Source organism: Alnus glutinosa, chromosome 4 (assembly GCF_958979055.1).
Source record: "Alnus glutinosa chromosome 4, dhAlnGlut1.1, whole genome shotgun sequence".
In the NCBI taxonomy this organism is placed as follows: Eukaryota; Viridiplantae; Streptophyta; class Magnoliopsida; order Fagales; family Betulaceae; genus Alnus; species Alnus glutinosa.
In genome coordinates, this window is record NC_084889.1 from 27,181,383 (window position 1) to 27,196,135 (window position 14,753).

General features: G+C 37.7%; 1 protein-coding gene across 1 annotated transcript; it reads left to right on the forward strand.

Annotated features, from left to right (window-relative positions):
- Positions 1 to 7,603: 7,603 nt before the first annotated feature.
- On the forward strand, positions 7,604 to 14,409 carry LOC133866560 (actin-interacting protein 1-2). The gene is made up of 6 exons (XM_062303120.1): positions 7,604 to 8,127; positions 8,217 to 8,378; positions 8,862 to 9,048; positions 9,340 to 9,762; positions 11,194 to 11,601; positions 13,476 to 14,409. Exons 1-6 carry the CDS (start codon positions 7,736 to 7,738, stop codon positions 13,734 to 13,736), a joined length of 1,833 nt encoding a protein of 610 aa, XP_062159104.1. The 5' UTR covers positions 7,604 to 7,735; the 3' UTR covers positions 13,737 to 14,409.
- The last annotated feature ends 344 nt before the right edge of the window (positions 14,410 to 14,753 follow it).

Genomic DNA, 14,753 nt, shown 5'->3' on the forward strand with positions numbered 1-14,753 from the left:
AAGAGCAATATTGAAAATATATGTTTTTGTAGATCGTTAGATCGATCTATTTCAGTTTACAGTTGACTTGGACTGGTGGTTTTCCCGTGTTTTCTGTTGTTGATGACAAAGTATGTGGATGTGGTGGGGTGTGAGTGAGTGTGTGTGTTGTTGGTTGCTGCTACCAACCCCTACCTTCTTACCTTCCATTTCCAACTCTAAATCTTGTACGTCTATCAGTTTTTTGATTTTTTTTTTTTTTTTTTGGGAGAATGCCATGCCCCACTATTTTAAATAACTAAAAATAATTACAGAATAATATTCCAGTTTTATTTGTAAATTTAATTGCATTAATTATTTTTATCTGATGGATACTGAGAATTGTAACCATTAATTTAGGAAAAAAAATCATATTTAACTCTTAAGTTTTCATTTATTTAAATTTAGTTATTATGTTTTCAATTTTAAAAATAAGGTCCCTAAATTTTACTCAAGTTTTAAATTTATCTTTTTATCACTTTACCGTCAAAATTAACAATTTTTTATTTGTCATATGTGTCGTCTTACTTGACACGCTAGGGCCTATCTTACCGTCAAAGTTAATTGTTTTTTTTTAACCCTACAAATCTAAAATATTTAGATGACAAAGAATATGGTTTTTGTTTTTGGAGTTTGGGTCTTTTTTTTTTTTTTTATGGATGATTAATTTGGTGTTTAATGATATGATATTGACGAGAAGTGCTACACTAACCAATTTTTTTTTTTTTTCCAAAAGTTGATTTCAAAATAATGTGTCCATCATAAATGAGATCTATTATTTTGAAAAATGTGTCATCCTCTCCCACATTATTTAGGAACATTTTTTGAGATGAAAATTTGAAAAAGTAGAGCATTTTTCGACATTGATATGAACGCTATTGAGACACATGTGACCTGTGATTGAAAAGTGATAGAGGGAACTTTTTGAAAATTACAGTCATATAAAAATCCAAAAATTATTGCTAAGGCGTGAGACCATTGGCCCCTCCGACCACCTTCACCTCCCATCACTAGAAAATGAAGTTAATTTTTTGATTTAAAAATAAAAAAAATAAATAAATAAAAATAAAAAAAATAAAAAAAAAAGAAAGAAAAAGAAAATGAAGTTAATTAAGTACGTAGTAGTATTAAGAGAGAGAAGAAATAAATTATTATTATTATTATTATTTGTAAATTCTCTTAATTTACCTCTTGGCTGAAATTCATATATTTTTTCAACAAGAAAAAAAGTAATCGATAGTCTCACAGCAGAGCCAAATTAAAAAATTAAGAAGGGGAGCAAGACTTAAAAAAAAAAAAAAAAAAAAAAAGGTAGGGGGTGGGGGGGGGGGTGTGTTTTCTAGGAGGGATAAAAAAAAAATTAATTTTATAGAATTTATCTCTTAAAAATATATAATTTTAGAAGAAAAAAATCAAAATTTTAAGACAGTCGCTGCCTCAATTTTGTGTGTAATTCGCCCCTCCACAGGTTCTATTTTAGTACGTACATTCTTTAATGTGAGGGATGCTGATGCAAACTTTTGGTAGAACTCACTTTTGAAATCGGCTTGTAAGGAGAGGGCCGAGTGTACAGGGCCGGCTCGATATATTTTGAAGCCTAAAGATATAATTTTAAACAAAGCCTTGTTTCGTAGGCATCACATGGGTCCCACTCATGTGTCTTGTGTTATGAACAAGTAGTGCAATATAGTTGTGCAATAATATTTTCTCTATATCCTGTATTTCAACAAGTCTTTTTCCATGGGCTCCACTTTCTTCATTGGCTTCCTTGTAGTCCACATCTTTTTAGTTGAGTTTCCTAATAAGATAGAAAGTGTACTTTTTTTGTTGGTATTAATTGTGTCTTCTTGGGCTTCTAACTATTTATTTCTTTATTGAAATTAAAAAGTCTCCAATGAAGAGATCATGCTTCTTTTAATTTTTTTTAAACCATTCCGGCCAGTTTGTGATCGAGCTTTTTTTTTTTTTTTTCCCAACAAACCTGTATTTGGGGGCCTTAGGCGACCGCCTAACTCGCCTTATGGTTGAGCCGGCCCTGCGGGTGTACAATAGCTTATATACACACGTTTAAGATTAAATTTAATCATGTGAGGACAAGTGTTAAAATATAAATTAAATAATTAAATTCATCACTTTTTATTCAACCGCTTAAAACTTTTAAAATGAGTGGTAATTTAAAATAGGCTATTACTAGAAAATGGTATACTACATGCATGACTTGATATTACTTTAGAGTCAATTAAGTACTTCCTTTTTTTTTTTTTGTTCTTACGAAATTACATATGTTCATCTTCGTGTAGGTGTCCTACAAATAATTGACTTTACTTCTATGTTTGTGTGTGAGAGAGATTGTGATGTGTATGTATTGTGTACGTGTTACTTGGCACCTGAAAAACGTGTAATACTTCTTTAGATTTGATCAAAGAATATTCATTAAAAAATGTGTGTTCATGCTGTGAAGTCTGGCTGCAAATCCTTGTGAATCAATTGTTGGTAAGTGGATTTGGCAAAATTTCAAGCTCCGAATTCACCTCATATACTACAGTGATGTTTGAGTGGTTAGAATAATTAGCGATATCCCCTCTTTAATGTCACAAATTCTTGAATTTTATACTGTTACTACTGGTCAGATTATAAGCACTTAAAAAGTGGCTGCCTTTCTTAAGCACCAAGACAATAGAATATCTTAGCATATATTTCGATTTCCTTCCCATCATGCTTTCCAAGGATTAAATGAAGTGATCAGCAACCAAACTCGAAAAATCTCCAGAGACAAAACGAAGAGCAAAATTGAATAAATTTACACCCATGCATGCTCTATAAAAAAATAAATAGATAAATAATTTAAAAAATATATATTTAAAAAAATAAAGGGGGTTGGGGGGTGGTGGAATGAAGGGCAATAGAGTTACAGTTACCATTCAAGGAGGTTCACGAAAGAATGCTCAAAGAGTGAAACCAAAGAGAAGGAAATCCAATATGTGACCAATTGAATTACTCTCAATTGCCCGGATCGAAGCACATCTGGTAAGCAAATATCATCTTCATTAATTCACGAAACTATCTAACAAATTACAACTTCAAACTTATTAAATATTTCATGTGTTGTAATTTGTTGAAGATAATATTCCTTTTTCCATTGATGACTCTAGATCTGTAGCTCTGTTCATAAAGTTGAGAATACATCCTTAGTCTCCTAATTGAACAATTAGCAAGGATCAGTAGGTGGGCCTTGGATGTTCCCAGAAGTATGGTACAAGGTAGTCCCTTAATATGATGCTTTAGACAAATTAATAGGATTCTGTTCCTTTGATGCAATTATAGTACACAAAATGCCTTTATACATAGTTTTCTTTGCTTAATTCTACTTGTCTCCAACCTCGATGCAGACCATGCTGGGTGTCATAAAGATTGGTAGTGATGGGCTTAATGGCATTAGCCACCATGTAAATTCCAAGCACATTTACCACTAAATTTGACACCTCACTAAATTAGTAGCATGTCAGTATCAACACGCCACTAAATAGTGGCGTGTCAATATCAACACGCCACTAATTTGTGAGGTGGCATATTCAACACGTCACTAAATTATTTAGTGACATTTTATAAAATGAAACATCACTAATTAGTATGTCTTCTAAAATTTCTGCCATTGATGGTAATGTTGGACCAACTATGGCGAAAATGACAGCATCACATAACAAAGTCAAATATAGGAAAATTTAAATGCTTAGAAGTGCTGGGTCTGTTTGTGGTTGGTTGTTGGTTGGTCGTTTATGTTATGCTCCCTTTCAGGTTGCAGGTTGAATTTGGTGTTTTGGCTTGTTTTCTAGCCTAAGGTTGTTGTATTCCACTTGGGATAGTGTTCCAGTTTTACTTTGGAGTGTATTTTTTATTTTATTTTATTTTTTTGAGAAGAAAGTTAAACTTTCATTAATAAACCAAAGGCATATAAGAAATCACCAAATTGGTATACATAAACAACTACCATATAGCTAGGTGTACACCCGACATGAGTCCAAAAAGACACAGACTATTACAGACAGTTGCTAACAAAGAAACTCAGCCAACAGAATAGTGCATCTGCGTTAACATAAACCTTTTTGAACAAGGAGTCGGTCACGCATTCTGGGCGAAAACCAATGACCAAGTTAATTTAACCACAGAGCAAACTGTCAAAAATAAAAACAACACAAGAAAACCAATCAAAGCTACCATCCGGAGACGGTGTACACGCGCCGCCACCAAAGACAGGACGTGTAGAACACACGCGGACTTCGGAAGGTTCCCAACAGCAGATGTTCACCAGATGCCCCCAGGCGCCACCATATACGACAAAATAGACGAAGCGTGGCCATTACGTGCAACCCAAGGTGTGAAAACACCCTGACTCGTGAAGACTACGCGCCGATCACAGAATATCAGCACGGCCATATCGAGTGGCAGCAGAACCAGAAGGCGACGGCGACCAAGGCTGGAGGGTGCGTGTCAAGCAGAAGATGGTGGTCAAGCACAAATTTGGCCTCAAATCTATTGAAAAGGGAAAAACACTGCCAAGAAACCACCGTCGACACAATCAAGTCTGTCTCTCCCCTTTGGCACCTCTCTACTGATCTTTCCTGTCAAAAACAAAAGAGAACAAGAAAAACATAAAACCTCCATAGCCCAAAAGGGCTAAGGGACTACAACTACCACCGGATCTAAGCCCAACACTACAAAAAAAACTGTAATTAGCCGCGTGTCTACAGTAACAGTTACTGTAGACACACGGCCAACTAGCCACGTGTCTTAATGACTACGTGACAGATTGTTTGCGAAAAACAAGTGGCCGCGTTTATTAATTGGCCGCGTGTATCAAATAAACGTGGCCAAGTGATTCAAAATTCTCTCCTTTTCTTTTTTTCTTCTGCACCGCCAGCATTGTTTGACTTTTCTTTATCATTTCTTTTTTCTTTTTTTTTCTTCCTTCGAGGATAATGGACGGCCGGTTCCTTCTTCTTCTTTTTTCTTCCTTCAAGGATAATGGACGGCCGGTTCTTTCTTCTTCTTTTTTCTTTCTTCTTTTTTCTGCCTTCTTCCTTCTTTCCCTTCTTCCTTCTTTCTTCCCATTTCTTTTCTTCCCCAGCCTTATTTCTTCACACAATCACAGAGAGCCAAAGAGGGAAATGGAAGACGGAGACCGAGAGAGCTGGAGATCCGGTCTGTGGTATGATTTCCGCGTGTATTTTTTCTTTTCCTTCTTTCCCTTTTTCCCACGCTCTTCGTTCCTAAATCTCCTTTTTTTTTTTTTTTTTGTTCTTTTCTTCACACAGAGGGAGATGGAAGAGGGAGACCGATCGGAGCTGGAGATGGAAGAGGGAGACCGATTTCCGACGACCGATTCTCAGGGATTGGTATTTTTTTTCTGGTTTTATTTCCGGCGATTTGCTGTTGTTTGGGTGTATTGAATTTGATTTTGGGTTTCGGGCGTTTTGGTTTGATAATTTCCGGCGAATTGGTTTGATGATTTAGGGTTTCTCTTGTATTGATTTTTTTTTCCCATTTTGGGTTTTATTTCCGGCGTGATGTTGTTGTTTTGGTCCCGGTGTGATGCTGTTGTTTTTTTTCCCATCTTGCATTGATTTTGGGTTTCGGGCGACTGGGTTGAATGGCCGGGTTCTTGCTATTTTTCTGGCTTCTTGCTGTGTTTTCTGGGTTTGGGTGTAATGAATTTGCTGTTGTTTTGGTTATGGATTAATGGGAGAAGAAAAAAGACCGGCCTGGCCTGGCCGGATGTATGCCAGATTGGAGAAGAAAAAAAAAAAACAAAACAGAATTCTGTTCTGTTTTTTCTTTTTTCTTTTCTCTTTTTTTTTTTTAAAAAAAAAAGGACAAAAATTAATACACGCGGCTAGAATTTCAAAAAAAATAAATTCCTGTTAGCCACGTATTTCTTGCAAGTGGCTAAATGATACATGGCTAAATAGCCACATAAATAAAGGGACACGCGGCTAATTGTGCATTTAAACACAATAGGATTTACCACGTGTAATTGGCAGTGGCTAAATGCAATTAGCCATGTGTATGACCCCATATACGTGGCTAATTGCAAGTGGCTAATAACAAAGTTTTTTGTAGTGAAGGGGACTAAACTCTATAGCCCTAATGGCCGAGAGACACTAGCTTCCACTAGGAAAACTATGAAGGAAACACAAACTACTTTAGCCCAACAAGGCTAAGGAGGAACAAGATAGAACTGGGGGAGGGAGGCTCGAAGCCCCTCCCCCGAAACCAAAGAGCACCGGTAGAGAAACTAGGGAGATTTAGAGAGAGAAGCTCTAGAGGAGAGAGTATATATTTGGCGACCTTCTCATGAGTGTATGATGTTTGGTGATCAATGAAAGATTTTATTCATCTAAAAAAATTACGATAATTAAAAAAATAATAAAAAAATAAAGAAAGATATCAAGATAATATAGAGTTAATAAAATCAATTAAAATCTCTCTCTTCTCTCTCTGTCTCTCGAACCTTCTCACAGAAAGCCCCTCCCACGTAGTTAGTGTTGCCAAGGGAGGGAGGTCCAAACCTCTCTCCCCTCAGGCATTGTTTTGTCCCCTTAGTCTTCTTGGACTAAGGGGTTTTTTGGTCCTTCTTGGGTTTTCCCAATGGAGGTTAAAGTCTCTCAACCACTAGGGTTGTAGAGTTTTGTCCTTCCGGAGTAGTTCCGGTGGTGGTTTTTGTCCCCTTAAACTAGATCCAGTGGTGGTTTTGGTCCTCCTAGTCTTTTTGGATTATGGAGGTTTGTGTTTAGTTTTTTAGTTCTTCTTTGTTTGTTGACACGAAAGCACTACAGAGAGGCTCCAAAGGGGAAGCAAACGCCGCTCGTGTCGCTGGCGGCATAGATTTGGTGAGTTTTAGTTTTTTTCTCCATTCTTTGAGGCCAAATCTATACACTTCCACCGTCTACAGTTAGATACGCTCCCCTCAGCCTTGATCATCACCGCCCTCTGGTCCAACCGCTGCGTTTTACGGCTAAAATGATCGATGGAGCTCAGTTCGTGGTCCTCACGCGCCAAGGTGTTTTCCACACCTTGGCCACACGTGAGGGCCACGCTCCGTCCCTTTTGCTGTGTATGGTGGCTTCCGGTGCTCTGTGGTGTTGCTGGTTTTGAAAGGTGTTGTTCGGCGATGGTGCGTGTGCTTCACGCAGTGTTGCCGGAGTCAGTTTTTCCGATGGCAGTTTTCTGTTTTGGGTGTTTTCTTGTATTTTTGTATATTATTAATTTTTGTCACAGTCAATCGTTGGTAGCTGCTTTAAGTCGGGATTTTCTTGACTTAGTGGGTGGAGATTCTTCATCTCTAGTATTGTGATGGCCTACGGGCAGTGATCGCCATTGGACGTTGATGTTGTATTTGGTACTCTTGTTCTTGTATTGTTTCTCTGGTTGTATAACTCCTTTGGAGAGTATTTCTCAGAAATAAAGAAGAAGAATGCACTGTGTTAAAAAAAAAAAAATCAATTAATAATCAGATTTATAATACCTTTTAAAATCTATTTTTTAAATTAAATAACGTGAATTTTAATTTCCCATTTTGCATCCGCGAAGTTAGATCCCCTGAACTTCTGAGTCCCACGTCGTGCGCTGCGCTCACTCTTCAAAACCCAAAATATAAAACCCAACACCTTTCAAATCCCCCACTCTTCTCTCTTTCCCTTTCCCCGATATTCCCTCGAAAATGCCCCAACTTGCAGAGACCTACGCGTGCGTCCCAACTACCGAGCGCGGCCGGGGAATCCTAATCGCCGGCCATCCCAAATCCAACACCGTTTTGTACACCAATGGCAGATCCGTTATTATGATCAACCTCGACAACCCGCTTGACGTCTCGGTCTACGCCGAGCACGCCTACCCCGCCACCGTGGCGCGCTACTCCCCCAACGGCGAGTGGATCGCATCGGCCGACGTGTCCGGGGCCGTCCGGATATGGGGGACCCGCAACGAATTCGTTTTGAAGAAGGAGTTCAAGGTCCTCACTGGTCGGATCGACGATCTCCAGTGGTCCCCCGACGGGCAAAGGATCGTGGCCTGCGGCGATGGCAAGGGCAAATCCTTAGTGCGAGCTTTCATGTATGTTAACGCTTTTCTTTTCCGTTTATTCTGTAAATTGTAATGTAGATACAACTTTTTCTGACGAAAACGACGTCGTGGTGACACAGGTGGGATTCGGGGACGAATGTCGGGGAGTTCGACGGGCATTCGAGGCGAGTGTTAAGCTGCGCGTTTAAGCCGACGAGACCCTTTCGGATCGTCACGTGCGGAGAGGATTTCCTGGTGAATTTCTACGAGGGACCACCTTTTAAATTCAAGCAATCCCACAGGTTTGTTTGTCACAACGAACCTGTTTTGCTCGCACCGTTAGTCTGATTCGGGTGTCATTCGTTCACATTCTTCGTGTTTCTAAGCATTTTCTATTGTAGATTAGGCGCTTGTAATGTTTCTTAGAGTATGTAACAATCGTAAGCTTATGTCTTTTTGTATGCATGCCTGCATGCTCACGTGCGCTTGCCTCGTGTTGCTATGTCTCCATGGTGACTCTGCCCTATTTTCTTCGAGGTTTCCTTTGTGATCATGTTGCAAAAGTGTTGTATTGTCATGGTTGCCCGTTCCTGTGTACGTTTATTGGATTTTCTAAAATGGGGTGAATCGGTGGTGATTATTTTCTGAATCCTATTGCGTATATGCTTGAGTGATTTTAAAAACACAATTTTTAAATTGCAACAAGTGTGATGTTTCAGATCTTGGTGCCTATTCTGATTCATTAATAACTTCACTCAAAGAGATTTTGGTTTGTTGATTTGCAGGGATCATTCAAATTTTGCTAATTGTGTACGATTTTCTCCAGATGGCAGTAAGTTTATCACTGTAAGCTCTGATAAGAAAGGTATAATATATGACGGGAAAAGTGGAGAGAAGATAGGGGAGCTTTCCTCTGAAGATGGCCACAAGGGCAGCATTTATGCTGTTAGCTGGAGCCCTGATGGTAAAGAGGTCAGCTTAGAATTGGCTTTTTCTTGAATCACTTCAAGTTTATTCTCTCCGGTGGAAAATTTAAATCGTTGAAGTGTGAAAATCACGTTAGGAATATTGAAGGAACTATCTTTCTTAATTATGTTTGAAAATGGTCTTAATAAACAAATGAAAATGGCTGCTTGCTTTGTAAATGCTTTATATTTTCCTTCATGCTCTGCATCTTTAGTCGTATTCACTCTTTTAAGCTACTTAAAGCTTATATCATTTGTGATATGATGTACTGACATTTAGTTGCGAATTTGCTTTCAGGTGTTGACTGCGTCTGCTGACAAGTCAGCAAAGGTATGGGAGATATCTGAGGATGGTAATGGGAAGGTGAAGAAAACATTGACGAGCCCTGGTTCTGGTGGAGTTGATGACATGCTAGTGGGATGTCTCTGGCAGAATGATCATCTTGTAACTGTTTCTCTTGGTGGCAGTATTAGCTTATTCTCAGCAACTGATCTTGATAAAGCCCCACTGTTGTTGTCTGGACATATGAAGAATGTTAACTCATTAGCTGTTTTCAAAAGTGACCCGAAGGTTATCTTGTCTAGCAGCTATGATGGTTTAATAATCAAATGGATTCAAGGCATTGGATACAGTGGCAGACTACAGAGGAAAGAGAATTCGCAAATCAAATGTTTTGCAGCTGTTGAAGAAGAGATTGTTACATCTGGATTTGACAATAAGGTATTAAACGTGCTTATATCCTTCTGATCTTTAATGAAGTGGAGGTTGCCTGTATTTTACTGCATACTCTGCTTGTACTGAAATAATATCTACAAGTTTGCTACAGTTTCCTTGCAACCTGAATTGAAACTAAACTGATGGATGGATTATTGATGAAGAATTGAAGTTTCTATCCGTTACTCCCTGACCTTGATAGTTCACAAAGATTGTAGTGTGGTAGGTAAATGCTGAAGTCGTCATGCAAATGATTGCAAGCTAAAATAGCACCTCCTCCCCCATAAAAACAAGGAAGAGTCTATAGCCATGAGTTCAAAAGACTCACCGGATGCATCTATTACTTACCAATTAAAAATTACTGAAGTCATGACTTTAGTGATTGCAGTATCTTTTTTCGAGTTCATATGCATAATTAATAATAGAGTTCCGGAAAAGTATTTAAAGTACATCTTGTAAATTTCTCTTATTAAAAACCTTGCTGAAAGATATTTGTATTGGTCTGTGCTGATTGTAACCTCTTTCTAGGATTCAACTCTTGGGATATTTAGGTGAGTTTAGTGTTTTTTACTGGAAAAGCACTTTCAATTGTAAGATGTTAAGCAAATTGTTTAATATCAGATTTTCGCACCGTAGAAATTGAAGCAAATTTTTTGATGATGGGCCTCTCTTTTCTCTCCTAATTCTTTTGGGCCCTGTGGGGCCTGGGGGGAAGCTAGAAGTAATATGATTTATAATAAATTGAGTGTCTTGGCTCCCAAATCAGATCATGCTTGCAAGGGCATTCTGTTCAATAGGTACAGAGTTTTGGTGGTTGTTAATGAAGGTTAACTTTACATTTCATTAGCTTGCAATTCTGCACTATTTTAGCTTAATTTAAATCAAGTTTTCTACTACATTTTTTCCCCAAAAATTTCCAAAACTTGTCTTTATTTAGAACATATTTAACCTTATTAGGACTTACCAATAGAAATTTATTTCAACTTATAAGGGACATTCCTTTAGTACTATTGATGTGGATTTGAATATAACTTATAACACTAACAGCTAGTGATGAGGATTTGAATCTAACTTATAACACTAACGGCCAGTGGTGTCCTATTAATGTCCTCCTATGGAGATTTTTTTTTTTTTTTTTTTTTTTTTTTTTTTTTTTTTTTTTTTTCCTTCTGTTTACTTATGGCATTCATCTGAAGTGTTTTTTCTTCTAACCTATTGGCAGACTTCAATACTCTCTATGAGATGACCCTGTTTGTACTATTGCAGTATTATTTCACCATTCTCTCATTCTCTAACCATATTCTGCTTCTTTTTTTAAATTGTAAATGTTACATTAACTTTGTATGATGCACTCTAATTTTCATATCCATCAAGAGAAAGTTAAAGGTGTTTTCTGACATAATGCTTTTTTGTTCTCTCTTTCTATTGACTACCAAGATATGGAGAGTTTCTGTACATGAGGATCAATGTGGAGATTCAGATTCGGTTGATATTGGCACTCAACCAAAAGACTTGAGCCTTGCACTCCTCTCTCCTGAACTTGCTTTGGTTTCAATTGATTCTGGAGTTGTCTTGCTCCGTGGCACAAAGGTTCTGTCAACTATTAACCTTGGGTTCACCGTGACTGCATCTGCAATCGCACCTGATGGAAGTGAAGCAATTGTCGGTGGGCAGGATGGTAAATTACACATTTATTCTATCACAGGTGATACACTCAAAGAAGAGGCAGTCCTTGAGAAACATCGGGGTGCTGTAAGTGTCATACGTTACTCTCCAGATGTTTCAATGTTTGCATCAGGGGATGTCAATCGAGAAGCTGTTGTCTGGGATCGTGTCTCCCGAGAGGTAGTAGTTTGATCACTTTACTGAAAAACTTTACATATCATTTTATCCTTGTAAAATTGGAAAGCTTATATCTAATGTTATTAGTATTGGAAAAGGTGGTTTTCTTTTTCCAGCTCCGTGTATTGTGTGTTGTGTGTGAGGGTGGGAGAGAATATAGCAGCAATTTGAATTTCGGGGAGAGAGAGAGAGGTGGTTGTAAAAGCTTATATCTAATGTTATTAGTATTGGAAAAGGTGGTTTTCTTTTTCCAGCTCTGTGTATTGTGTTGTGTGTGACAGTGTGAGGGTGGGAGAGAATATAGCAGCAATTTGAATTTCGGGGAGAGGGGAGGGAGGGAGGGAGGGAGGAAGGGAGGGAGAGAGAGAGCATAATTAGTGGCAACTTGAATTCTGTAATAATCTGGCTTTCTCATGGTAGTCAATCGCAATACCAATGTACAAGATGGTAAGGCATCAATAATCCTTTTAGTAAGGAAATCATATGGCAGCACAGTCAATTTCTCTTTTTTGTTTTTAGTAATTAATTGTAAAGCAACATTCCTTGGAAACTTGTTTGTATGGAGCTTTTGCACTGGGATGGAATCAGCCAACACAAAAATGCTCTTCGTTAGGGAATAATTTCTTCTTCTGATTGTTATGAATACTTCACTGTGACAGAATCCTAACTTAGAAAATTGATGCTTGCATGGTTATGTTCTTACCATAAGAACATCTTTCTTGCTGTAAATACACAGAATGGTATGGTTGGGTAGTTACAGCGTACAACTTGGATTTACTATGAAATTAAAACTCTGTTATGGAGCCATTTTACAAATGGTTTCATATTTATTTTACATGTCGCTACTACTTCCGGCTTAGGCCCAAGCTAGTTTCTTTTTTTCTTTTTTCCCTTTTTTGCAGTTATCCTATGTATTTATCATTCTTGAAGTTGCATGTACTTTTTTTTTTAGGTGGTATTTGCACTTAAATTGGATATGTTAAGATCTCCAAATATTATATAATTTTCCGGAGTATAAATCATAATGTAGGAAGTTGCATTCACTCAGTCTTGCCTGATGTCTTGTTTCGTAGGAATATGTGGATTGATCAAACTAGCCTTTGTGTTTGCATAAGCTTAGTTAAAGTTTGGATTTGGAATGACTACTGAACTCTACTGCACCAATAAATTTTCAAATAGTTAAGAGTATACAACTTGGATTTGGAATGATCTCCTGAACTCCACTGCACCAATAAAAATGATGTGCAGGTGTATCCCCCATATCAGGGCCTGATGTCTTCTCTCTCTCTCTTTATATATATATATATATATTAGTTTTTAACGTGGGATTGGTGTTTTTTAGCTTTTGCCCCTCTATTTCCTATATTGTTTCCTAAGTACATTAAGTGCAGCACAAGGCGACTTATAGAAAGAGTTCTTTATGGATTAAGCAGCTAAATCTGCTGCTACTGCTATACAAAATTAGATCTTGGTCCCTGATATTGTATACTACACCTTTACATGATTTTCCTGCAACCTCCCTTGTGAAGGAGATTTGTATTCTCTTGATAATTTTTTTTATTTTTTTTCCCCTCATATTGGATAACAGGAAAGAAAAAGGTAGTTAAAAAAAGAAAAAAAAAAAAAAAAAAAAAGGAATTGACATGTATCCCATAGAACTAGTATCACTTTCACAATGCATGTGTACAGTGTGTGTGTGTGTGTCTGTGCGTAATTCATTATTTAATTGGTTTCAACTCTCAATAGTTTTCTTGTCACTGGGCTGAGAGAGCTTGTTTTAGATAATTTGACATATCATCATTTTATTTATATACAGATGAAAATGTTATCTCGATTTTTTCTTCACCCTGTGACATATGAATACGATCTGGTTTCAGGTGAAGCTTAAGAATATGTTGTACCACACTGCTCGCATAAACTGTCTTGCTTGGTCTCCTGATAGCAGCATGGTTGCTACTGGATCACTCGACACGTGTGTCATCATATATGAAGTTGACAAGCCAGCTTCTAGCCGTTTAACAATAAAGGGTGCTCACCTTGGTGGAGTTTATGGATTAGCTTTCACTGATCAGTACAGTGTGGTGAGCTCTGGTGAGGATGCTTGTGTTCGTGTTTGGAGGTTAACCCCACAATCATAAAAGATATATGGAGGCCCCTTAGGAGATATCAAGGAGAAAGAACAAGAATTTTAGTGAACACTGGTTTTTATTGGGTTTTTTTTGTTATGGGTTTGGCTTGCAATTAGCGAGAACGGGGTGATATTATCTGACTAGGAATTTTGAAGTATCAAGAGGGTATAGTAGGCCTTCTGGTTGTCTGATGTGTTGCCAATGGCTATTTTAGGAGAAACAGGCTGATGAAACGTAGGTGACTCTGTATAGTGCAGCGTATCACGCCATCAAATATGTTCATTGTGAAGGCAGCTAAATTATCAGTCAAGAGGTCGCAAATTTTTTTTAGTCCGTTCTTAAAGAGTCTCAGTATTGAAGGTGATGTGTGGTATGTTGCTGGGGAAATCTTGATCATGGAGTTGAATATGTTGGAAGTACTGGAGATCAGACTGAATTTCAGCATATTTTTTCCCATCTCCCTTGGGGTATCTTGTACGAGACTTTTGTGGCAGCTATTTTTTTTTTTTTTAATTGTTTTGTTTTTTTGTTGTGTTTTGGTGATGATGGTACCAATGGATAAAGTTGGTTTGAATAATGTTATTTGTTGGCTTTTTTTGGGGGCCTCTGAAAGACGTGTACATTTTTATTAGTTATTGCTTGTTTATGTTTAGAATTATCTATGAAACCCAATTTTTAAGCTTGGCTGGTTGTAAAACTTGTAGTTATAGAAGTTCCAGGTGTGTGTGCAAGGAAAATGTGGCCCAAGTGTAGCATATCAAATATTAGGAATTGTTTATGCCTAAATCCCCAACTTCTTAAGGCAAGATAAGACTCCAAAGAATACCTGGTAAGCATTGACCATCGTTTTGTGCTTCCATCCTCGTCATGGGTTTTGTGAGATTGATTCAGAGGACTGTGGTCCAATTTAATTTCCCATTTAAATTGTGGTGCAGTGATTAACCATCTATGAGAAGATAAATGCTAGAGCTGCTCTTGATGGTGGTGACATTTCTCCTTGTGGTGCATCTCTGCCAACCTGCGTTG